The 27,111-nt window shown below is 47.3% G+C and overlaps 1 protein-coding gene across 2 annotated transcripts in view; it reads right to left on the reverse strand.

Moving 5' to 3' along the window:
* Positions 1 to 22,517, reverse strand: part of LOC146783518 (phospholipase A2-like) — a 51,905-nt gene extending 29,388 nt beyond the window's left edge. Inside the window, exons 1-2 of one of the 2 annotated variants that reach the window (XM_085633760.1) lie at positions 22,393 to 22,517; positions 1,828 to 1,990 (exon numbers count right to left, since the gene is read on the reverse strand). In XM_085633760.1, the coding sequence (XP_085489886.1) occupies positions 1,828 to 1,934 (107 nt within the window). In that variant the 5' untranslated portion in view covers positions 1,935 to 1,990; positions 22,393 to 22,517. Of the gene's footprint in view, positions 1 to 1,827; positions 1,991 to 18,977; positions 19,130 to 22,392 lie in introns of those variants that run through there. The other variant, XM_085633759.1, reaches the window with a different exon arrangement.
* Positions 22,518 to 27,111: the final 4,594 nt, after the last annotated feature.

Here is a 27,111-nt window from a genome sequence, read left to right on the forward strand (position 1 = left end):
GGACCGCGTACTTGACGGACATGTCCCTGATAGTACTATTTCTTTAATTTATAAAAAATTGATTAATCACCGGGCGGATCTCCTGGTGCGCCTTCGGGAGGCTTGGACTGGGGATGGGGTCGAATTGGATGACGAAGACTGGCAGTCTGCACTGTCGTCCCCCAAGGAGGTTGCCATTCCGGCTCGTCTCCGGTTGGTACAGCTCAAGATTCTCCATCGGGTGTATGTTACGGGTCCGCGCTTGGTCGCGATGGGATTTTCCGACGACGGGCTCTGTAAACGAGGCTGCGGGCTCAGCGCCACCTTTCTTCATATCCTTTGGGAGTGTCGCGAGGTGGCGGACTATTGGCGCCGGGTCCACACGGTTATGGGACAGGTCACCGGGGTTGTACTGCTGCCGGAGGTGCGTCGCTGTGTCCTGAATGTGTGGGAGCCCAATGACTACAACGCGGCTCAGACTCGGTGGGCGGCCCTAGGGAACATGATTGCCAAGAGGGATATAGCGCAACTTTGGGGCGCTCAACGGCCGCCCACCGTGTCAGTATGGAAGGAGAATATGGACTGGTGTATGTTTCGGGAGAAGACAGTGTATGTGGCCCGTGGCAAGCCGGGGGCATGGGGTAGAATTTGGGGCCAATGGAATGCGTATCGCGGAGGCATCTGTACGCCCCCCCTGGTAGACACTGATATTGCCATGTCCCCCTGACCCTCGACGGTTCCTGGCGCTTTTTGTAACAACTACATAGGGACGTTCATCTTCCTTGACCCCCCTTTCCCCCCCCCCCTCCGTCCCCGGCCTCCCGGTACTCCTCTCTTTAGCGGATTGCTCAAATGTTCTGACTGGAGTTTCCCGGGGGGAGCCTGCACCGCACTGGTATCCCTCGTAACTCGCCTTTTGTTTTTATTGTTTTTCTTTTGTTTCTGTTACTGTTGGACTGACGCTTGCTGTTCTTCGAGAACTATCTTGAGCCACTGCGGGGCAGTGCCCTGGGAACGGATTGCAACTTTGATATGTGTATATTTCCTTATGTACCTAGCGGCCGGCCCGGGTGGTTGTAGGCCCATACTTGTGACCGAATTGTTGCTCAATAAAAACTTTTAAAAAAAAAAAAAAAAATATCTTAATAATATACAGCTATTCCAATTATACATAATTTTACAGCATAAGGGTTAACAGGTTAAACTTCTTCTTTTCCTCATTATACTCTTCAAGAGCCCCGTCATAGCTCCAATACAATACACATTGTCCAATAATTTTAAAAAAAGAAATGCCGGACGACATTGCTGCCAGCGTCCCTGCTTTAAAATAGGCTTAATCCATCTGGCTCTTTTTTTAACATAAAATTTACAAAATAAGACAACGTGCATTGTAGATTGTGAAGCAATGTTGTCACAAGGACAAAGGCAGAGTTTCCTAGACCAATCATTTACAGTAGGAAAAGAAACTGAAAGACTGTCATAAGTGCGAGTGTCGACAATTTAATGCCGGTGACGACCACCAGAAACCAGTGGCTCAAATTAAGCACTGGCAGTAGTGGAGCAAAAAAAAAACACAGGCCACTTTGTATGAAATCAGAGAAATCTAGAAGGAGTGTGTAGAAGTTAATAGGTGAGGAGAGAGTAGAACCAGGACAGGAGAAGGACAAGGAAAATCAAGGCAAGAGTGGGCAGAGGGAAGAGTGAGAATTATGAACCAGAGATGGAAAGGTGGAGATAGAAAAATAGAGAGAGAGAAAAACAATGGAGAAGAGAAGTTATGGGAATAGACAGCTGGCAAATGAGAAACTCGCCAACATGGCCATCTAGGATGAAGAGGCTTTTACTCACTTGTCTAGAGCATCGAGTGGAGTCCCGCTGCCCCCATAGCCGCACCAACAGCCGTAGTCGTCGAACTCCTTTATGGGTTTGCTGTTGGGGATGGCGCACTTTATCATATCCCTGAACTGCCACAAAGCCCTCGTGTCAGGGGCGACATGTTCAGCAGCGACCACTGTAGAGGAAGAACAGGGTACTGTTATCACCACCATGCGAAAATGAAATGCATGGAGATCTGGTGTGCAGCACGAGGAATGAGCACCTCTCCGGTGAGGCTGTGCTACCAGTGGTCAAAGTGCATTAGAAAAAGTATAGGAACTGTGATGCTGCATGCACATGGGGGTAGAGTGAGTAAGCGTGGGTGCGGGGTCAAAGGCGTAGCTAAAAAAACAAAGTATTCTGTAACTTTTTTTGATGTGTCACCTTCAGGTAAGTACATATAAAATAACGCTCAGCATATATGAAAAATAAGTGCAAGTTAAGTTAATCAGTGTTAAATGCAGTATTGCACATTATGAAACCCCTGCTGGATAGTGCACTGCAGACGTCTGGGTTTGTAACCAGAAAACCACAACATTGAACCCTAGTTGGTACAGTGGCAAATAGTGACTTGTGTATCTTTAATGCTATGAGGTACCAGTCTGTGACATAAAGCTCTGTGAATATGTAAGTCATTATTTTAAACGTGCACTACAAGATAGGCTGCTATAAAAAGGAGCAAAAAGGTTTAATATAAAAAAGGGCTTCCAAAATATTGATTTTAGTAATACCCATAAGTGCAATTATTTGTATAACTGTCTTTTACAAGCACACACTTCACAACTCAGCTGGTAACTCCCTTACAATACTACTCAAAAATATTAAGAACCAACTTTATCAAAGAGTTTCAGCACCCTTGTGCCATGCACCAGGGTGCAAGAGCAACGCACCCCTTAAGTTAGATTTATCAGGCCATGCAAGATCACCCAGCATGGCCCTGAGTGGCTTGATAAATCTGGAGTCATACAGCGCAGCGAAAATTGATGCACATGTGTTATTCTGCCCCAGGGAGGCGTTCTGTGGGTGACGCATGGGTGTTTCCACGCACCCACCGAAGGATTTTGTCGCATTAGCAGATTTACCCTTACTGATAGACCTGAGAATGCGACAAAGTGCTATGCCTTCCCAGATGAGGCATGACGAGGAGAAAAATCTTTATTTCTCCTTGTTTTTTCTCTTTCTATGTGTGCTGCATTCTGCAGCACACATAGAAAAAGGAGAATGCTTCAGTGGATTGTTTTTGTGCAGAAAGGTGTACCTTCCTGCACAAAAACAATCCTGCTTACATCGCAGGCACCCTTGCACCATGGTGCAAGGGTGCCTGCGCTGACGCTAGCCAGCACAGTGTGCGCCTGTGCAAGGAAAAGACAGGAATGCGCTGTATAATGTTTGATACAGCATATTCCTGCCCTTTCTCTATTGCTCAGTGCAGCAAGGTGGTTTGCTGCGCTGCATTATTTCTTGATTAATTTGCCCTTAAATATGTGTCATCAGGAAGCTTCAAGTGATTCCATAAATTAAAGCCGATACCGGCTTCCAAGCACTTTTCTATTATTTCTTTCAGGCAAGCAGGCACCCTGGAAAGAAGACTTGTTCAGCTCTCTGCCCCTATCTTAGTTTCACAGCACAGGAGACTCCGTGCCTTGCATTTCAGTTAAAGCATTTCAACTCTCGGAATTAATCTTCCCATGTTGTGCCCCTCAGATCCTGTCCACTCTGGACACTATGTGCTATGAGTAAAGCGCAGCTCCCTGGTGAGACTGTGCAATGAGCTAAGAGCATCTCCCTGGTGAGAATGTGCTATGCTAAGAATATCTTCCTAGTATGGGTGTGGTGTGAGCTAAGAGCATCTCACTGGAGAGGGTGGGCAATACGCTAAGCGCACCTCTCCAGTGAGGTGTACTATGAGCTACGAGCATCTCTCTGGTGAGGCTGTGCTGTGAACTACGAGCACCTCTCCATTGAGATGTACTATCAGCTACGAGCGTCTCTCCGGTGAGGTGTACTATGAGCTACAAGCGTCTCTCCGGTGAGGTGTACTATGAGCTACGAGCGTCTCTCCGGTGAGGTGTACTATGAGCTACGAGCGTCTCTCCGGTGAGGTGTACTATGAGCGTCTCTCCGTTGAGGTGTACTATGAGCTACGAGCGTCTCTCAGGTGAGGTGTACTATGAGCTACGAGCGTCTCTCATGTGAAGTGTACTTATGAGCTACGAGCGTCTCTCCGGTGAGGTGTACTATGAGCGCCTCTCATGTGAGGTGTACTATGAGCTATGAGCGTCTCTCCGGTGAGGTGTACTATGAGCTACGAGCGTCTCTCCGGTGAGGTGTACTATGAGCTACGAGCGTCTCTCATCTGAAGTGTACTATGAGCTACGAGCGTCTCTCCGGTGAGGTGTACTATGAGCGCCTCTCATGTGAGGTGTACTATGAGCTATGAGCGTCTCTCCAGTGAGGTGTACTTTGAGCTATGAGCGTCTGTTCTGCTTGGGTTTTCGGATCAGATAGAACCCGCTCATCAGGGCCTCACTAACCCAGCCAGAACGTTACCCCCTCCCCCTCCCTAGGGCCTATTTACAATAGGTAACCACATATATCTACCACCTAAGGACAGGGAATTCCTACTCATACATACCAAGACCTCTTATAATCGGCGGCCTCGCGATCCCATACGGATCCAGACCTCTCTGCCCATACGACAGTATCAGCACAAGTGGCGGCCTCGCGATCCCATACGAATCCAGACCTCTCTACCCAGACGGCAGTCTCAGCACAAGTGGCGGCCTCGCGATCCCATACGAATCCAGACCTCTCTACCCAGACGGCAGTCTCAGCACAAGTGGCGGCCTCGCGATCCCATACGAATCCAGACCTCTCTACCCAGACGGCAGTCTCAGCACAATCGGCGGCCTCGCGATCCCATACGAATCCAGACCTCTCTGTCCATACGACAGTATCACAAGTGGCGGCCTCGCGATCCCATATGAATCCAGACCTCTCTACCCAGACGGCAGTCTCAGCACAATCGGCGGCCTCGCGATCCCATACGAATCCAGACCTCTCTGCCCATACGACAGTATCACAAGCGGCGGCCTCGCGATCCCATACGAATCCAGACCTCTCTGCCCATACGACAGTATCACAAGTGGCGGCCTCGTGATCCCATACGAATCCAGACCTCTCTACCCAGACGGCAGTCTCAGCACAAGTGGCGGCCTCGCGATCCCATACGAATCCAGACCTCTCTGCCCATACGACAGTATCACAAGTGACGGCCTCGCGATCCCATACGAATCCAGACCTCTCTGCCCATACGACAGTATCACAAGTGGCGGCCTCGCGATCCCATACGAATCCAGACCTCTCTACCCAGACGGCAGTCTCATACGACAGTTCATCCTATGATCACCATAACATACAAAAAGGGAATCAGTCTCACTATTCACCAGATCACACAAGGACTGCCAGTTCGAGCATAGCCTGTTCTCCGGTTCGAGGGGCTCCTCTTTCCCTTATTCAGTTACCACTTACCTGATCAGGGTTAACATCTGTTCATGTAGCCGCAGCTGACTAGAAGAATAGGCTACCCTCTCATACAAGAACACGCAGCACATGTTGGTTCACTACAAACTGGGTACTTTATTACTCATTACATACACAATCACATAACATTACAATATAACACATAACCTACAAAGAAAAGTGAAAGATTAAGTTGTACATTCTAATAAGAAAGGGTCGACATCACCTTAGTAGTGTGTAGCCTGCACTCAGTGGTCATCTAGGTTCCCTTCTCGTCTGTGCCTCGGCTCGCCTGGAAGTCACACCTCCGCAATCACGGATACATGTCTGCACCACTATGCGCTGTTCTCTTCACCCTTCTCCGAGTCACTGGGACCTCTTCCTTATCGGCTACTCTCTCCTCTCTGGCTATTCTGCTAGGAGAATATCTGTCTCTCGGTTCTTCTCCGCCTTCAAAATGGCGTCTGTCTTCCCTGGAATAAGTAGTAGCTTTACTGCTGACGGCTAGATGCCGCCTACGGACTGAACATGTAACTGCCTCAGACTTTCACTAATATAGAGGTGCGTTTCCTCATGGAAAGTTCCGTCCCGTAACCTGCCGCCCACCAAATTCTTGTACCTCCCCGTACCAAGGACACGTTCCCAGCCGGCCGGCCTGATGTAGTGTCTTCGGCATGAAGAAAAATACAATCCTTCGATAAGGGCCGGCCTGAACCGGTTCTCTCCAAGCGAATAACACCTCATAACTAAAACATTACATTTGACCTAGAAGCATCCCAAGCTGCCGGAGCAGAAAGAAAGATGGAGTCTCTCCCGTTTGAGGCCTACCAGGCCTGAATTCAGCACGGCTCCATGAAATACCCTCACTACAGGACAGGTTATCCCTAATACTAACGAATCTATCCCCTAGGCTATGTGTGCAAGCCCTGATCTATGGGGAGGAACACAGAATCATGTCGAAGTGCCTAGTAAATAGGCTCCATTCACTACTCTAACCCTTAGACTTGAATGGTAAGAGACTGAAGTCACATTCAATCATCTTTTCCTCACAAGAAGGCCGGGAAAATCGAGCAGAACATTTCACCCTTGACTTCAGTCTATTATACATTCATTAAACAGAACTAATATCTGTGGAAGAATAATATGAAACAAAACTAACTGATCTATGTCTAGTACCAGGTGTGCAGAATTGAAGTAGTGAAGGAATACACTGAATAAAGCAACAGATAGAAATCAAAATGCCGATAGTAACCAGAATACCTCCTAATATCGGACGTAACATATGCAAATCAGGTAACCAATTAAAGAGCCAGTCAAACCAGCCCTGGTCAATGTGTTTTCTAACTTCTTCTGTCAAGTCATGTAGTTTATCAATGTGAGCTTGAATGGATTTTGTATGATCCGACAAGTTAAAACAACAAAGACCCTCAAAATCAGCCATGTTTAAGCAGAAGATAATCAATGGCCGCTCGATTTTGCAAGATAGCTCTACGTTCACCCTGGGCGTCTAATAGCATGTCAGACAGGACTGTAGAAGTATGATTAATGGATTTTACCATCCAGCAGGCCATTTTCCCAATAGATTTGGCATTATAAACTGCCAAAGCAGGAACACCAACAATTGAAATAGCCAGGCTAAGGTATTCAGACTTGGAATATAAATGTAAAGATGAGTCACAATCCTCCTGTAACCTCACTGTATCTCGAATCACACGAGAGTTGGCATTCGGATGTGATGAAAACATCAACAAGCTCAGTCTAGTAATGGCACAAGGGCCTCCAGAAATATTTGCGGGGATATATGGCCAGGAGGTATTACCACATGAGAAAAGCCATCCGGCAGGTAGTAACATCGTGCGATAATGACTGGGGGTAACTACCAAACTCTTGCAAGTCATGTTATTCTGAACAGAAGTACATGTTTTCGGTGTCCTTTGAAGGCACAAAGTTCGTTCATGAGCGGTGAATGAAGTGGCACCTTTCAATCTTAAACGCATACATTCAGAAATCGCACTAGGATCACAAGTAAGGAAAAAACACAAATCACCCTGTGTGATATTATAGGTAACTATTTGGGACTGGATGGGAGGTATCGGGTCTGACAGTACAGTACACAAGGGGCAATACTCATGGGTAGCAAAATCGCCCAGAAGAACATTGGGGCGAGCATTCGATATATTAAAAATATGAGTCAAAGTCTCCAATGAAGCAGGGACAGCAACTAAACAAGTCGCTAGAATGTCAGTCACCGATCTCATCGGTGTCAAGCAGAAATGAGGGGCTTTAGTCACTCGTTTGGCCAACGTAATCCAAAAGTTCGACGACTAATCCCGCGCAGCGAAGGAACGCGACACTCGGGTTCTCAACTCAGCCCGGGTTGATGGGATCCCTCCTCTCTCGTCGTACCAGCCCAAAAGGAGTCCAACGCCGACACATCCTGCAGCAACAGTCCAAAGAATGATCTGAAAGAGAATCAAATACAGGCATTATTCATTCTCGTAAGTAACATTTGTCAGCCGGGACTGCTTCCCAGCTATCTTTCCCTGGTCTCATAACTAAAATGGTGTTGTCTTGACCGGTTGCAATGACCTCTGCTTGTTCAGGGGGATTCTTAGGCGACTGCACCCAAACTCTGGCCCCAGGATTATCTGTGGAGCCAAAACCTTTCTGGCCTCGTACAGTTAGCAACGTAGGGGCAGTGCCTTTTGTGATCTCACCACTGAAAACAGGCATTATTAGCAATTGAGCCACTCGGTCAGTTTGATGTATCAGTAAGTCAACCTCACTGCTATTCAGCAGGAGCACCTTAATCTCTCCCTGATAATCACTGTCAATGATTCCTCCAAGCACCTGAATGCCTTTTACAGCCAGCCCCGATCTAGGGGCGATTAATCCGAAATTCCCAGTTGGTATATGAACACCAACACCAGTTTCAATGATGACTTGATTCTTACTTTTTATAACGGTGTTATCCATGGCATGCAAGTCTAAACCTGCCGACCCTGGGGTCGCTCTACATGGGGCCAAAGCTCCGGGAGTAATTTCCCAGTACATCACAGTCTCTCTGATTTCATTGGGCTTAGCATCAACATTCGGAGGAAACAAACGCATAAGTGGGGATTCAGCATTTAGAAAAGGACGGTTATTCAAAATCAATAGCGCTTGAGGCAAAAAGTCTCGCCAATTCTTATACTTGTCATCTGTTAATTTACGTAACTGATCTTTCAGCAGCCCATTCAACCTCTCCACAAGACCCGAGGCCTGTGGATAATATGGTATATGAAACACCCATTCAATATTGTTTTCCACACAGAATTCCTGTACCAATCTTCCACGAAAATGGGATGCATTGTCAGATTGAATTTGGAATGGCACACCATAATACATCATAATCAATTCCAATGTTTTAATAGTATTCAATTGGGTAGCTTGCTTACAGGGAAGGGCCACCAACAGGCCACTGTATGTATCAACAATAGTGCAAACATATTGACAATTCCTACTCATAGGAAGTGGACCAATGTAATCAATCTGCCAAATTTGAGCGGCCAATTTCCCGCGATGTAAATGACCTTTAACAGTTTGGGGCACTTTGCGCTGCCTGATATGCTGACAAATGGGACAATGTAGAATAACATTTTTGATTAAATCTAGGGGAATATAAATTCCTCGATCAGCAGCCCACCTGCTAGTGGCTTTCTCTCCAAAGTGTCCTGCTTTCTGGTGGGCCCATTTCGCCAATCCCGCAATATCAGAATCTTGCCTGTCCACCACTGCCTCAGCAATTTTAGATTTCTCATCTGCAATGTTATGAAAGAATTTGTCAAGAGAGTCTATCGGGGTATGAGCATCCACATGGAAGATTGTAACAGTACTCTGTGGGAGCATTTCCCAAATCTCCTGCCATAATTCTTTTCCCCACAGTTCTTTTGAATGGATTTTCCAACTATGGGAATGCCAAGTCGGTAACCAAACTGCCAGTCCATTGGCAGTAGACCAAGAATCGGTGAAAATATGACATGTGCCAGGTAACTCTTGTTTCAGAACTTGATAAACAGCATAGAGTTCAGCAAATTGACTGCTCTTACCCTCACCAGTTGTACTCAGCAATTTTTGTGTGATCGGATTATAGGACACCGCCTTCCAATGCCGTTTCGTCCCTATGAACCTTGCTGAACCATCCGTAAACCAGACATGGTTTCTGTCCTCTGCGGACAAATCATCAAAAGGTCTACCCCACTTAACAGGAGACTCCTGTACTAAAGGTACGGAACATTCACTCTCAGTCTCAGTCGATGGCGCCCACGCCACCTGCTCATGCAAAGATGCAACTCCTTTTTGTCCCACATGTGCCCTGTCTTGTATATACCATTTCCATTTAATCACACTCGCCTCTTGAGCGTGTCCAATTCGGTGAGTTTTCGGCGAACTCATAACCCACTGCATGATAGGAATTTCAGGTCGCAAAACTATATCATGTCCCAAAGTCAATTGCTCGGTATCCACCAGAGCCCAATAACATGCAAGTAACTGTTTCTCAAAAGGTGTATAACGCTCACCAGCATCAGGTAACTTTTTGGTCCAGAAACCTAACGGTACTCTACTCTTGCCTTGTTTCTGCCACAAACTCCAATTCGCATAAAGACCTTGTACAGACACATTCAAATCCACATCACCATCACATACAGGCCATAAATCCAGAGCATGCTGAATTGCTTCTTTTGCCAGACTGAACGCATCTTGCTGTGGTTTATCCCATTCAAATGCATTCTTTTTACGAGTGACATGGTACAAAGGGGCCAATATTTGACTCAAATGAAGAATATGCTGGCGCCAAAAACCAAACAAACCAATGAAGCTTTGGGCTTCTTTCCTATTCCTCGGAACTGCAAAATCAAGAATTTTCTGTTTAACCTGAGGGATCACTTCTCGGTGCCCCTCATGCCAATTAATACCCAAAAATTTCACAGCCTGGGACGGACCTTGTAATTTATCGGGTTGATTTCCCAACCTTTCTCACGCAGGCACTCAATGACTTTGTCCAATTGGGTCTGAACTTCCTCTTGTGTTTCGCCTTGGATCAAAATATCATCAATATAGTGACATATCTGAATTTGCGGATGAACCGGTACCTCAGCCAAATGCTCTGCCACCAGCCGGTGACATATCGTAGGACTATGCACATAGCCCTGGGGAAGACTTCTAAACGTCATCTGACGCCCGTTCCACGTAAAACTGAATTGTTCCTGACACTCAGGGGCAATCGGAATCGAAAAGAAAGCATTAGCAATATCAATGGACGCATACCATGTACCTGGATGTTTTTGGATTCTTTCAATTAGGGTAATAACATCCGGTACTGCAACAGTCAAAGAGGGTGTGTGTCTATTCAATTCTCGATAATCAACAGTCATGCGCCAAGAATTATCACTCTTACGTACAGGCCAAACAGGATTATTCCAAGCAGAAGTAACTGGGGTTATAACTCCTGCATCCACCAACTCCTGAATAGTGGTACTAATCTCTTCATGACCACCTGGAATACGATACTGCTTCTGACGAACCACTTTTGTCGCCTGGGGAACTTTTATGGGGGGCATTCTTAAACGACCAACCCGTACAGGCCTGGACGATATATAATGTTTAGTTCCAAATTGGTAACATCCATCATCTAAGTGCAAAGTCATTCCTTTCAAAATATCAATTCCAATTATGAATTCTAAGAGTGGCACCACTAATACAGAGTATTCTTTTCTAGGAATTCTAACATTTCTTATTTCAAGTAAAGTTTGAACTGCGGGAGTTTCCTTTCCACCTAATCCGGTAATTGTAAAAGGCTGACCTTTAAACTTCTTTGATTTTCCATGAATAAGAGTGGCCTCCGCTCCTGTATCTACCAATGCTCGGGCCCTTTGGACATTACGATGTCTCCAATAAATATCAATATCTACATAGGGTCTATTATCTCTGTGAGCCCATCTGTGTACTGGAGCTTGACCTATTTCCTAGTCATTTTTACTGCGTTCTGTGTACCAGGATATATCAGGATAAAGACTCTCACGTTTCCCAGGTATCGATACCTCCTGTTCATATCCATCTCTATTACGAAATGGATTCCTGTCCTCTGCATTGTACTGCGGGTTTCGATCGGCCAATCTGTGTCGATCCTCTCTCCTTCTCAACTCAGGGGATTGATCCCTATCATCTCTACGTCTGCTGTTAACATAATCATCTCTCCCCCTTTCTCTTTCCCCCTCTCTCTCTCTGTCTCTCTCACGACGAGGGGACAAATCACGTACATAACGTCGATCATCACGACGATCAGAGCGCCCACGGCGGTCGTCATCACCGCTACCGTCAGAAAAACCACGATCACACTCAGTCGTTCGAACACGCCGGGCACACTCCTTACGATCCAAGCCACGTTTGCGAAACATTTCCCACAAACGAGAAGTAGTCTCACCGTCAATATCCTCCTTCCGCACACCATCGGCCATAAGACCAAAAAACATATCACGTCTAGTAAGTTTATTGTCACCAGGAGTACGAGCGTCAGGCCGGGACTGCCGTTCAGGTTTAAACCACTCACCCAACTCACCGAGTTGGCGTACCGATTCCAGCACCATAGATAATATGTTACCAGTCTGATTAATCAATAAAGTCATCATGACCTGCTTATAAGCAACAGGGGAAGAACGAATAATACGATTTCGCACAGAAGATGTCAACAAACCATCAAGCAACCTGTCAGCAGTATTCAGAAAAATTGCCGTTTTCATCACCTCCTCTTTGAGACGTTGTGCAGCATCGCGCAAAGTATACCACGGTTTGTCATTCACAGGCCAGTCAGACTCAGTAGGATATTTTTGATTACAACCCTCAGTCGCCAATTGAAGCAAAGTAATTTGACCACCAACATTAAAGTTACGAAAATGATCCTGTACAGTAGAATCCGAACTCAAGGAACAAAATTTCAAACAATCGCCAGCATCCAACATAATGCCAGCAGCGCCCAGTTCATAAAGGCGCACCATCCATGTGAGTAAGGTCTCACCAGCTCGCTGCCGAAATCGCTGCAAAATATCACTAATTTCTTGTTGAGTAAAATCCTCCAAAGAGTCTAAAGCAATACCATTCGGAGCACCGGGAGCCTGCTGCAACTTCCGCCGAAAAACTGGATGCACCGAGACCGCGGGACGAGCATCACAAGGAGCTCGACCAGTACACGTAGAGGAACAATCAGTGTAAGAAGCATCGACCCCACTCGAAGGACGAGCGCAATCACGGGGTGCACCATCAGAGGCGCAAGAAGCCGACTTACAATCACGGCCGGAGCGAGAGGACTCGCGCCTGGCAGACTCCTCACCCGAGGAAGGAGAATCACTCGAGTTCCAGATATTACCATCCCATTCATCAGGATTCCAATCCAGTCCGGCTTTCGCCACGACCAGACGCACCTTACGCGTCGAAACCCGACCACGCCGATTCTTGTATTTATAACAAGCAACTCGCACAGCCGCCCTCTCGGCAATAGTTTGGTACGTATCAAGTTTGTCAGCAAGCAACTTATTTTGACACCGCAACAAAGTATGAGCATTCTGAATCTCAACAAAGTTCGCTTCCACATCCTTATGCAAATTCTGTAACTTCAACAACCTCTCATGCAGGATCCTGTACGCAGACAGAACAATCCAACCTCTGCGCCCCAAAACGGGAAGCTCATCACCCTTAGATACCGGCGCCTTCTGTAAACAAGTAATCACATTAGCCGGCTCCGCCAACTCCAAAAAAGAATTCTAATTCTCACTCAAACCAGTAGAATCAGCCCACTCACGGGCTAAGGCTTCATAAGGCGTTGAATCCCAGCCGGGAATATCAACGGGCAACTTAAAAGTAGATTTCGACTTTCTAGAAAACATCTCGGAAAAGAAAGAAGAAGAAAAAAGAAAGAGAAGAAGAAGAGAAAGAAAAAAAAAACTATACACACAATTATATACAAATAATATACAAACGAAACCACGCACGCGCCGAAAGCAAACACGATACAACCACAACGCACACAGGTTTCGTAAACGGTTCGTGACGCCAAATGTTCTGCTTGGGTTTTCGGATCAGATAGAACCCGCTCATCAGGGCCTCACTAACCCAGCCAGAACGTTACCCCCTCCCCCTCCCTAGGGCCTATTTACAATAGGTAACCACATATATCTACCACCTAAGGACAGGGAATTCCTACTCATACATACCAAGACCTCTTATAATCGGCGGCCTCGCGATCCCATACGGATCCAGACCTCTCTGCCCATACGACAGTATCAGCACAAGTGGCGGCCTCGCGATCCCATACGAATCCAGACCTCTCTACCCAGACGGCAGTCTCAGCACAAGTGGCGGCCTCGCGATCCCATACGAATCCAGACCTCTCTACCCAGACGGCAGTCTCAGCACAAGTGGCGGCCTCGCGATCCCATACGAATCCAGACCTCTCTACCCAGACGGCAGTCTCAGCACAATCGGCGGCCTCGCGATCCCATACGAATCCAGACCTCTCTGTCCATACGACAGTATCACAAGTGGCGGCCTCGCGATCCCATACGAATCCAGACCTCTCTACCCAGACGGCAGTCTCAGCACAATCGGCGGCCTCGCGATCCCATACGAATCCAGACCTCTCTGCCCATACGACAGTATCACAAGCGGCGGCCTCGCGATCCCATACGAATCCAGACCTCTCTGCCCATACGACAGTATCACAAGTGGCGGCCTCGCGATCCCATACGAATCCAGACCTCTCTACCCAGACGGCAGTCTCAGCACAAGTGGCGGCCTCGCGATCCCATACGAATCCAGACCTCTCTGCCCATACGACAGTATCACAAGTGACGGCCTCGCGATCCCATACGAATCCAGACCTCTCTGCCCATACGACAGTATCACAAGTGGCGGCCTCGCGATCCCATACGAATCCAGACCTCTCTACCCAGACGGCAGTCTCATACGACAGTTCATCCTATGATCACCATAACATACAAAAAGGGAATCAGTCTCACTATTCACCAGATCACACAAGGACTGCCAGTTCGAGCATAGCCTGTTCTCCGGTTCGAGGGGCTCCTCTTTCCCTTATTCAGTTACCACTTACCTGATCAGGGTTAACATCTGTTCATGTAGCCGCAGCTGACTAGAAGAATAGGCTACCCTCTCATACAAGAACACGCAGCACATGTTGGTTCACTACAAACTGGGTACTTTATTACTCATTACATACACAATCACATAACATTACAATATAACACATAACCTACAAAGAAAAGTGAAAGATTAAGTTGTACATTCTAATAAGAAAGGGTCGACATCACCTTAGTAGTGTGTAGCCTGCACTCAGTGGTCATCTAGGTTCCCTTCTCGTCTGTGCCTCGGCCCGCCTGGAAGTCACACCTCCGCAATCACGGATACATGTCTGCACCACTATGCGCTGTTCTCTTCACCCTTCTCCGAGTCACTGGGACCTCTTCCTTATCGGCTACTCTCTCCTCTCTGGCTATTCTGCTAGGAGAATATCTGTCTCTCGGTTCTTCTCCGCCTTCAAAATGGCGTCTGTCTTCCCTGGAATAAGTAGTAGCTTTACTGCTGACGGCTAGATGCCGCCTACGGACTGAACATGTAACTGCCTCAGACTTTCACTAATATAGAGGTGCGTTTCCTCATGGAAAGTTCCGGCCCGTAACCTGCCGCCCACCAAATTCTTGTACCTCCCCGTACCAAGGACACGTTCCCAGCCGGCCGGCCTGATGTAGTGTCTTCGGCATGAAGAAAAATACAATCCTTCGATAAGGGCCGGCCTGATCCGGTTCTCTCCAAGCGAATAACACCTCATAACTAAAACATTACATTTGACCTAGAAGCATCCCAAGCTGCCGGAGCAGAAAGAAAGATGGAGTCTCTCCCGTTTGAGGCCTACCAGGCCTGAATTCAGCACGGCTCCATGAAATACCCTCACTACAGGACAGGTTATCCCTAATACTAACGAATCTATCCCCTAGGCTATGTGTGCAAGCCCTGATCTATGGGGAGGAACACAGAATCATGTCGAAGTGCCTAGTAAATAGGCTCCATTCACTACTCTAACCCTTAGACTTGAATGGTAAGAGACTGAAGTCACATTCAATCATCTTTTCCTCACAAGAAGGCCGGGAAAATCGAGCAGAACAGCGTCTCTCCGGTGAGGTGTACTATGAGCTACGAGCGTCTCTCCGGTGAGGTGTACTATGAGCTACGAGCGTCTCTCATGTGAAGCGTACTATGAGCTACGAACGTCTCTCCGGTGAGGTGTACTATGAGCGCCTCTCATGTGAGGTGTACTATGAGCTATGAGCGTCTCTCCGGTGAGGTGTACTATGAGCTACGAGCGTCTCTCCGGTGAGGTGTACTATGAGCTACGAGCGTCTCTCATGTGAAGTGTACTATGAGCTACGAGCGTCTCTCCGGTGAGGTGTACTATGAGCGCCTCTCATGTGAGGTGTACTATGAGCTATGAGCGTCTCCCCAGTGAGGTGTACTATGAGCTATGAGCGTCTCTCCGGTGAGGTATACTATGAGCTACGAGCGTCTCTCCGGTGAGGTGTACTATGAGCTACGAGCGTCTCTCATGTGAAGTGTACTATGAGCTACGAGCGTCTCTCCGGTAAGGTGTACTATGAGCGCCTCTCATGTGAGGTGTACTATGAGCTATGAGCGTCTCTCCGGTGAGGTGTACTATGAGCTACGAGCATCTCTCCGGTGAGGTGTACTATGAACTACGAGCGTCTCTCCGGTGAGGTGTACTATGAGCTACAAGCGTTTCTCCGTTGAGGTGTACTATGAGCTACGAGCGTCTCTCAGGTGAGGTGTACTATGAGCTACGAGCGTCTCTCCGGTGAGGTGTACTATGAGCTATGAGGGTCTCTTTGCTGAGGCTGTGCTATGAGCTAAGAGTATTTCTCTGATTGGATCACTCTCAGAATATCAGATACAGAAATATCGTGTAGACATAATATTGTCTCAAAAATATTGAGGACCAAAAGATTGAGAAGGTAAATGCAAACATATAAGAATAAATGTGCTATTTTTACCTCTACATCTATGTACCTTGAAGATATATATGTATCGTAAAGGTATATATATGTGGAGTTATATATAGTAAAACGTTGCTTACCTATAGAAACTTACCTTCATGATATCTGTTTCCTTGGTATTCTTGACACTATATTTTGTTTTGCTATGTTTTAGATTCAGATATTCTGTCTAAATACCCCCTGGTGAGGCTGTGCTATGAGTTAAGAGCACCTCCGTGGTGAGTATGTGGAATGAGCTAAGAGCATCGCTCTGATGAGAGAGTAACATGAACCAAAGGCTGAGGTTCTGCTGTGATATAAAATACCTTCCCTGGTGAAACTGGGCTAAGCCCTGAGCTCACCATCCCGGTGAGACTGTGCTATGATCTAAGGGCACCTCTCTGGTGAGATTCAGGGCCTCATTTACAAGAGGCCTGGTCCGCTGAAGCGTAACTTATCATGACCTTGCGGTGGCGCAGGCCTCTCAATCATATCTATGATGCAACGCAAAGACACCCTGAGTGACTTTGCGTGGCCGCATAGATATTGAGATAATGCACCGTCTTGCCTTACTCTATGTCGAGAAGACCTTCCCGTGGGTTTTCCCATGCAACACCAATGGGTTTTGACACATTCCCAGATTTACAAGGATCTGTAAACCTGGGAACGCATCAAAACTGTACGCCTCCCCTGGGGAGACGTAACGAGGAGAAATAACTTTATTTCTCCAATGTTTGTTTTTGTGCAGGAAGGCACACTTTACTGCACAAAACAATTGTGCAACAATGCAGACACCCTTGCACCATTTTGTGCGCCGGCAGAAAGGACAGGAATGTACTGTATCTCGTAAATATGGTGCATTCCTGCCCTTTCAAACTGGCGCAGGGCAGCGCAGCAAAAAGACACGGTGCCGCCTTACGCCAATTTTTCGTAAATGAGGATCCAGGGCTTAAGTTGAGCCGGTGGCTGCCAGCGGGGACCACCAGCACTCATGAGAGGAGAGAGAGAAAAACATGCAAAAGGGAAAGGAGAAGGAAGAGAAGGATGGAAAACACTTCAAGCAGGAGCCTGCACTTCTTCGATACAGAGGGAGGAGTGGTGGTAACGGATTGAAGAGGCATGAGGCGGGTTTAAGGCTACACAGCCTTGGTTTTTGATGCGCCGCCATTTAAAAGCACCAGCCGTGGGCTTCTGAGCAGAGATTTGGGCACCACAATCATTTTTTGAATCACAAATTAAGCACTGGCTGAAGTTGCTCCATGAGCCGGCCCTGCGCGCTCTGTGACTCTGCTTCATAAGATATCACCAGGCTGGGCAGACTGCACTTCTCTGGTGAGAAAAAGCATTACTTTAAGCAACTTACAAGCAGTGGCGTCGTGAACCCCCGCTTTGACAGCTTAAGTGGGGGGTAACTACTAAAAGTGTTAGAGTGGCCTCTGCAGGGCTGCAGACAAAGCTAGGGCAGGGCTAAAAATTGGGGGCTGAACGCTGCTATGTGAGACACATTCAGTAAAAGAGAGGAAATAAATCTTGCAAACAGAAAAAAGTTACAAAGAGAGCAGAAAATAGTGTTTTAGAAAGGCATGTGAGCAAAATTGAATATGAGAAAAGAAAGAATTGTGGGACTGTGGGAGTTAGAAACTGTAAAGGACGAGCGGGAGAATGCGGAAGGTGGATGTAATGAAAGGTGCAAAGAAGGAAGGAAATAGCAAAGTGAAAGGAATGGTTGAAAAGGAAAAATGAAGAGTGAGCGCAAGGATGGATGGTTGGAAGGATGAATGGATGGATAGAAGGGGAGAGGATCAGCTGGTGCAAGGATGGAAGAAAGGATCGATAGAGAAAGGGATAAGTGGATGGAAAGGTGGACAGAAGAGTGAAAGGATGGCAGATCTTGGTGTGAATTGAATGGTCATTGATTGGATGGATGGGTGGATGGATGATGGAAAGGTAAAAAGATAGATGGATGGATGGGTAAAATGAGTGATGAATAAGGGAATAGATGGATGTAATTTCAGTAGCTGGTTAGAATAATGTAAGGATGGATGAAAGGAGAACGGCTGATGGATGGATTGTTGGAAGAGCGGCAGGATGGATGGAGGGATGAGCGGATGCACGGGTGGAGCAAACAAATCTAAGAAGGACCGGGCTTACTTTCCTCTCTCGCTCGGTGTCATTGGAGGTGTGGTTCAAAGTGGGGGGTATTTGAATATTCTGGCTACTTCCCCCTTGCTTGCAAGGTCTACGGGAGCAAGTCGTGCGCCCCCGGGAGGTAACAGATGTCTTGGGTAGCTCGGGTGACTCCCTCATTATGATCAGTGCACACCTCCGACCACTGACTGGGGCTCGTGCCGCAGAACACGACAGCCTAACTTTGGACATGGCAGTCTGCTAGTACACCCAGAGGTCGCCCCATTGGGGGGGCGGACCCTTCAAATGGTGGGCAGTGAAGGACCAAGAGAGGCAGAGTGGAGATGGGAGGCCTCGGTGCCGGGAGCCGAGCGAGGGTGCCTGTCAGGAGAAGAGCGCCCAGAAGCAGCTTCATGGTAACGGTGCGTGAGGAGCTGTATGAGGGAGCTCTTCGGACCCCTCTATTTATTCCCTGACACGGCCTTCGGTTCAGCGCCGATAAACCTGTTTTTGTGCTATTTTCTACTCTTCACGTCACCGTCCTGTACGCACTCCCTGAGGTGTAAACAACAGGCACGGGGGTCCGGCCTTCATCACGTGGGAACATCTCTGCCCTTGGGGAGGGTCTGACACCTGGAGCCTTTCCAGAAGAGGGATACGTCACACGAGGCCGTCACTGCGCCGTACACAGCCCGGGGGTCTCCCTTCAGTGGAGCGGTCACTCCACAGGGACTCGCTCCTGGTGGGTTACATGTGGTTGTGTGTGTCACAGTCATGTACTGAGCAGCTGCCTGCGGAACTTCTAAAGGTGGGCGAGCCACTTCAAGCTCGAGCCAGGCTCGAGTAAGATGCGGGGCTCTGGCTCAGCTCATCGAGCCCAAAACGAGCCGAGCTTTCATGGGGCTTCTGCCTGCCACCCTAGTTCTACCCTCCTGGACAACCTTAAGATCAAAGCATTAGCATTTAACGCAAACAGGGAGAGACAAGTAGGTACCCATTTAGTGACTGATGTGTTTAATGTGAAACCAGAAAATTTAGGATTACATCCTGGCTTCTCCGCTTCACCAAAATGTATGATCAAACATTTTGTTTCACCAATCCCCCTTTTTTTTCTTCGTTACCTGTCAATTAACTAACCTATAATGTGACTTTTTAATGTCAAAGCTTCCACAAGTTAAAGAAATTCACTTTTTTGTACATTTTGGAGAAACTTTATCATACTTCAAGTGATGTTTGTTGCATGGTTTACATGGAAAAGATTTCCAGGAATGAGCTCGTTTCAAGGGCTTTTAGAGCTAAGCCAGAACACTGGCTCGGCTCTCTCTCTGGTTATTTTTTGGCTTGCCCACCTCCAAGGCCTAATCAGTGTTTCGGGGGTCTTGGAAATAAATTGGCATCTTATAGTAATAATGGCCCCTATAGGGCAACCTGCCAAAAACATAAATGAACAATCACGCGGAAAGCTTAGCAGCAACTTGGGGGCATATTATCAAGACAGCCGATAAAATTATCGCCGCTTTAGCGGCAAAAAACTGCTGCTAAAACGGCGATAATTGGCTTGATAATATGCTCTATGGAATTCCAATTGAAGCTCAGATTAGATGTCCTTCACATCTAACATGGGCTTCAATTGGAATTCCATAGAGCATATTATCAAGCCCATTATCGCCGTTTTAGCAGCAGTTTTCTGCCGCTAAAGCGGTGATAATTTTATCGCCTGTCTTGATAATATGCCCCTTTGTAAGGGACAAATTTGAGGGGTCATCAGGCCAAAGCCATCACATACCACTCTTCACTACGCCCTGAAAAGGGGGCATTTAGGAACATTCTCCCCCTTTAAACAAATAAATATTATATAAGAGCTTTTTATTTTATGGACGTGTTTGTGATCTTAGCACATTTGTACGAAGGGGTAAGTGAGTGAATGCGGTGGTTGAGTGAGTAGGTGGGTGAATATGCGTTTTTGGATAGAGTGACCGGGCCTCATGGATACGCGAGGACAGTCCTGGATGTACACTATCAGTCCCAGCCAATTTCATTAAATTTAACACATGTCCAAGATTTTAGAGATAACATACAGAACACAGAGGAAGGCAAGTTTTCATGTGTTCTAGGGAAAAAATGATTTTGCATTCCCCAACAAGAAGCATTTTAGTTAATACAGATGATACTCTGTGCAGAAAGTACAGTTAAAATCTCTTTAGTGATAAGGACTGCCCATTAGGTCATTCAATTACCTCAATGGATTCTAATTTGTAGTCCTACTTCCATGTTGTGAAATGCCCCAGTTTTTAATTTTCAAAATCTGGTCACCTGCTATTTTGGAATGCTGAAGAAGTAACTGAAAGCAGTGCCTTTGTCAACTGAGTTGCCTACAAAAAGTCGCCACTTTGGAACCGATTCGACGTGACGCAGACTGTGAAGAAAGAGAATAGAAGTTTTCAAGCACTCTTGCTTTGCTGCCATCTTGAAGATTCTACACCAACGCTGGGTAGTGTTGATTCCATGTCATGCTTCTTTAATCCACCACCAGACACCCCCTGCCTCTTTATCTCACTCTTCCGAGTTCTTTTTAGGTCTCCCTTGAGACGGTGCATGCTGTTAGCTTACAGTGGGCTTAGAGTCCACCCTTTGCTCACCGTGGGTTGGCTTTATCATCACTCTCATTTGCCTTGCTTCTATTTGGCCAGTGTGTGCCGGCTTCACTTCCTCCTCTTGTGTTGGGCCCTGCCTTGGGGCATGGCCCAAGTACTGGTGTCCTTCCAGTGCTAGTGCTTTTTTTGATACTTTAAAAAATATTTTGAAGCACTTTACTAAAGTGCATATGTTTGCAGGCTGTTTTCCCTCATTTGCTTCTCTCCTTAAGCCCCACTTCATGTCACTCTCACTCATGTGCTTTTGTCCCCCTCTTTGTTGTTGCTTACCCCAACCACCCTCTTTCCACTGTTTGTGTTATTGCTTGCCCCTCCTGCCCATCTCCCACTATCCGTGTTGTTGCTTGCCCCCTCCCACTGCCTGTGTTGTTGATTGCCCCTTCTACTCGCTGTCCATGTTGATGTTGGACCTCACCCAATGTCCGTGTTGTTGCTTGCCCTCTCCCACCTTCCATGTTGCTGCTTGCCCCCACTGGCTGTACATGTAAATGCTTTCTCACCAGCCTTCCTGCTACTGTCTGTGTTGTCCCTTGCTCTCTCCACAGTCTGTGTTGTAGCTTGCCTCCTTTCGCCCTCCTCCCGCTGTTCATGATGTTGCCTGCCACCTCCTGCACTCGTTGTTGCTTTCCAACTCCGTGATATTGCTTACCCCCTCCAGTTGTCTGTGTTGCTGCTTGCCACCTCCCGCTGTCTGTGTTGTAACTTGCCCCCTTGTGTCCTCCATGAAGTTGCTTGTCCACCCTCCCGCCCTCCATTTGTTTCTAGTCCCTCCTTTCTCTATCCACTGTCTTTGTTGTTACCACTCATCATAACGAAAAAAAGTGTCGACGCGGTCAGTGCTGACTGCGCCATTGCACCAATCCCCCCATTGCTGTTGTTTTGTTCCCCACCCTCTTTTTCCTTGCTTGTCCCCATCCACTAATTAAAAAATTACAATATGAAACTGGCCACGCCATAGCGTTTTTAAAAAAAAAATTCAACCATGCTTCACAGCAATGCAATAGGTCTCACATTTACGCTAGTTTGAGCTATTGACATTGCCTTTTTTCATTCTGGTCCACATCCGGAACACTTGACACTGCCATGAGGAGTGACAGCGCACAAGCTCTAGATCGAATTGGCAGACACGACCGTATCCTCACCCTGGAAAGACTCACGGCAGACATAACGACTGGATCACCATTATCATGGTGCATCTTTCACAGAATAGTCCATTATTTTAGGACTTTACATTGGCCAGCCGGGTCGCAATTCTCACTGGCGGAGCGATCACCAAGGTCATTTTTTTCATCATACAGGATACAGCCCTGAGGAAGTCGCGTAATTAATTTCCAATTGCGACGAAACACGTGTTGGCTGGTTCTCTTCTTGATCCATTGAAAACTGAAATAAAGACAAAGAATCTTTCTACTTACGAGGATAATTGACCTTTGTTTAATAATTCACTTGAACTTTGTTGACACAACCTTAATGTAAAATTATTTTGATGTGTGCCCAGGTCTTTGTTGTATCTGTAACAGTGTAGGATTTCCCACACTAAATCGAGTGGTTATAGGGCTTAGCCCCTTACTTGGTTGCACCATACACTACAGAGCATAACACTTACGTTTATAGAGCAGAGCGCCACATTTCCTGAGTTACTAAAAAACCCTTCATCTAGTAAAGAGTCGAAAAAGTGACCTCCATGTTGCCTCTGGCTAAGCACTTCAGAAATATTGACCGCTCACAAATCTTACTAGCTATATCTGGAGGCATAGTGTATCTATGCTCCAGTAAGATGGTTTAGTGCATCAAGGCAACGTTTTCACAGATCTGCGGATAATCTATTGAGTACAGATTTGAATGATCATAAAATATCTTAGAAACGTAATGTGTGTGCAACATAACAGTGCATGTAACCTGAATATCATATGTGAAAGATCCCCAAAATATAGCATAGTGGTTCTCAGTGCTGCTTAAAAGATCCCTGTGTAACCTGAAAGTCATCAGGTGAGTAGTTCAGCGGGTTATGGGCCTGCTACAGATATCTGCTTGTAACAATTAAGCAGGGGCGTACCAAAGGCCCTCAGAACTCCCGCCCAAAGTGTGGGGGGGCATCAAGCTTCCCCAGTATGGAGGAACATTATAATCAGGCCATAAAAAGAACACCAACTGGTGCCGCCGCCTTGTTGCAAACTGCTCTGGAACTGGGCATGTAATCCCCTATTAAGTCGGCAGGCAACCACTCCCAGTGCCATTGAGAGGAGAGGACGTACCTTGGCCAGAGGGGAAGATCAACAGATGCCGCCGCAACCCAGGACAGCTTGAGGGGAGTGCTCTTGGGGCATCAGGCTTGAGGACACAGTTGGGCAGGAGGTCACCGTGTCAAGGAAGGCTGTGGGAGGTTGAAATTACCGCTGTGGGCCTAGAGCACTGACCAGAGGCGAAATTCGAGCTCGTGAGCGTCACCCCAGGGGCCCGCCCGTGGGGAGTAAAGATGGTGTGACTGCTGCGGCCTGGGACCTTAATGAGACGGCGAGCAGAAATGTGGCCCATCAACCAGTTAAGACCGGCATCACCACTGCGGCCCAGGGCACTCGTGCAGAGGAGGAAGTCAGCACCCACCAGGGGCCTGTCTGCAATTAAGACCGACATCAAAGCTGTATCCCGGGTCATCCATTGGAGGCAGGAGAGAACAAGCGTCACCCGGTACTTGCCTACAAGTCCAAGACGAAGTGGCGATTTAAAGGTACAGACATCGCGGGGGAAATGTGCTGTGCGGGTGCCTTGGGAAGCATATGAGTTGAAAATTAAGACAGCACCCGAATTGCGGCGGACCGCGTACTAGTTTAAAATTAAGACAGCACCCGAATTGCGACCGTTTGTGCAGGGGGTGGCTAGAAACAAAGCCTGACGAGCAGCGAAGGAGGGGAACTGGTGGTCGGGTGAGATCACAGGACTGAAAAAACATAGTGCCTCCTGACTAATGAAGCCCACTGTGTAATGCCGCCAGTAAAAGATCAAATCCAGATGGGCAGAACTAAAAGGAGGCAAGGCGGTAACAAAAAACCCTGATCCTGAATCAGAAGCCAGCGTTTAACATAAATGATTACACTAGCCAATGATAAAGATGGGCGGAGCAGCAAGCCCACTACGGAAATCTTCTCTACCCTAATATGTCTCGCAGAGTGAGGAGCGCATGCGTGCTCCAGCGCTAGGTCAGCGAGACCTAAATTCAGTGATGAAGCCAATAGCTTGCGTAGGCGCTATGCTTGTTTTACATGCTCTGCTGTCAAGCTACAGTTTTTTAAAGTTATTGGTAGCTGCATCCTGAAGGCACGTGCGCACTATACAAACCATCAAATAAATGCTAAATAAGCATGTCACATACCATACTCAAAGTCAGCAAAATTTGTCTGTGATATTTGAGAGATGTTCAACACGCCTGTTTGGCAGTAAAATCCACAGTTTAAGGTCATGCTTGTGTATTCTAAGCTTATCATTGGCATCAACAGGGCTAAAATTTGGTGTTTCCCATGGAAAATTGTATGGTCACAGCTTTGATTATTGAGAGAAATACCATAGTTTATAGTATGTGCTGAATATCACATGATGTGTAGTGGTAGAGAAATTGGGTGGTAGTTACTGTGAGATTAGCAGTGTCTACATATCTTGTTGTACAAACCAACTGTTTTTTTACTCCAATCCCTTAAAAAAAGCCCTGGAAAAGCCAATAGGTTTCGCCTATGCAAGAACTTTTGACTTTTGACTGTTTTTTATAGAATAACTCTTTTTATTTGTTTATACATAAGCACAGCGTCAAAAAATGTAATAAGATATATAGGGGCATATGTATCAAACTCCCCTTTAGCGAATCTCAAATTGCGAGAATTTGCGATTCGCAAAATCAGATTCGCTAAACGGGATGTATAAAATTAATCGCTAATCATTTGCGATTCCTTAAATTTCGCAAATAATTCGCAGAATCCCGTATTGCGATTTCTTAATAGCGAAATTCGCTAAATAAGAAATCGCAAAAACGGGAATCTGCAAGCCTGGTGCAGGCTGATGACATCACAAACAGGAAACTGTAGTGATTGCCTGCACCTGCTCACCTGAGCCACACCCAGAGGCTGCTTGTGGAGTGTGAGGAGGCTTTCCTGGAGACAGCAACCAGCAATGGATCCCAAACAAAACCAGCAGGGCAAAGATGCAGAAAAAAGAAAGAGAAAACACAAGTTTTCAGAAAAGGAGCAGGAGGTCCTCATTGAGGAGATGGTCTGCAGCCATGAGCTCCTGTTTGGGAAGAAGGCACTCAAAGTCCCAGAGGCCAGGAAGAGGAAAATCTGGCTGGAAATACAGAGCAAGGTGAATGCTGTTGGAGTCACCACACGCACCATCGAGGAGCTGCGCAAGCGGTGGTATGATATGCGCCAGAGGTCCAAGGAGAGGGTGGCAGCCAGACTCAAGGATGCCAGTCAGACTGGAGGAGGACCATCCACTGCAGAGCAGCCAACCCCCCATGAGGAGCTTGTGGAGTCAACCCTCCTGCCTGAGAGCGTTGGTGGTGTGGCTGCAATCGACAGCTCCGACCCCTCATCCAGCAGACAAGGTAAGATGCATGCCAAATCACCCTGCACTCCTCCCCATCCCTTGCACACTCCCCCAAATGCGCATAGTTAACTCCCAACATGCCAATCCAGCCCAGGTCTTACAGCACACCCAGCAATGCATCATGGTACTCGTAGTACTGTGTCTGACTGTGTGTCCATGACAACATCACAAGTAAATGCAACATATGTGTTTTGGGGATCATTGAATAGAAATGTGTCAGAGATTAGCCGTCAAAGATTTGTAACTTTATTGAGTGCCACATGCAGACAGTAACACAAACTCATATAGTCCCCTTTACATCCACAGCACACGCCATGCCACAAGAAGACAGCGCTGAGGGAGAGGAGCCTGCAGACCCTGCGGACTCCAGCGATGAGACAGAGCAGCAGCCAATTCAGCGCAGGAAGCGCGCACATGTGCCCCCACTGCCTCCATTTGAGGATGAAGTCCCAGCAACAGGCGATGACACCGACAGGAGAGAGGGGAGTCAGGGTGTGACAGACATGCCCCGTCATGACGCACCAACACCAAGGCAAAGGGAACAGGCCATTTCCAGGTCAAGGCCCAGGAGCAGCACTGCAACAGAAGGAGAAGGCACCGTGTTCTCCGGCTTGGAACAGTGCATGTTGCAGGAACAGCGCCTGCAAAGCAAGGCAATGCGGTCAATTAATCGCCAGCTAGGCCGCCTACATCAGGACAATCGCAACATGGTAGCGGCAATACGAGAGCTCTGTGCCACTTTGAGGGACACCCAAGCTGCCAATGACAGGGCTGGACGACGTGCCAATGCACGGCTACACAATTATACCAAGGCAGTCAACCGCCTCTGCACTACCACCAGCGCACTCACACGCAGAAGCGTAACCATGCAGGTGGACATGGCACATTGCTGCCAGGACATAGCGCGAGGGCTGGCGCAGGTGACCACTGCTGTGGAACAGCTGCAGACAGCCAATGCAGGTGGCAGCGCACTAATGGCCTCTGCTGAGAGTGAGGACACATCGAGTCGCAGCAGCATCACTCCAACCTTGCCAGGTGAAAGACGCCGCAGTGGCAGACAGGTAGCAGGCCAAGGGCGCACCATGGGGGTCAACCACCCTGGACGTCACCGACGGAGGTGATCATCTGCGGGGACACTGACTGCAACACGGGTGCATTAACCCGCAAAAGGCTGTTTGCCCTATTTCTTGTGCCTTCTCTGCACTGTGTGTACAACATGTGCTGGGGACAATTACTATTTCTTGCATGTGAAGTGTGATTAAACACTT

This window comes from Triturus cristatus, chromosome 11 (assembly GCF_964204655.1).
Source record: "Triturus cristatus chromosome 11, aTriCri1.1, whole genome shotgun sequence".
Lineage (NCBI taxonomy): Eukaryota > Metazoa > Chordata > Amphibia > Caudata > Salamandridae > Triturus > Triturus cristatus.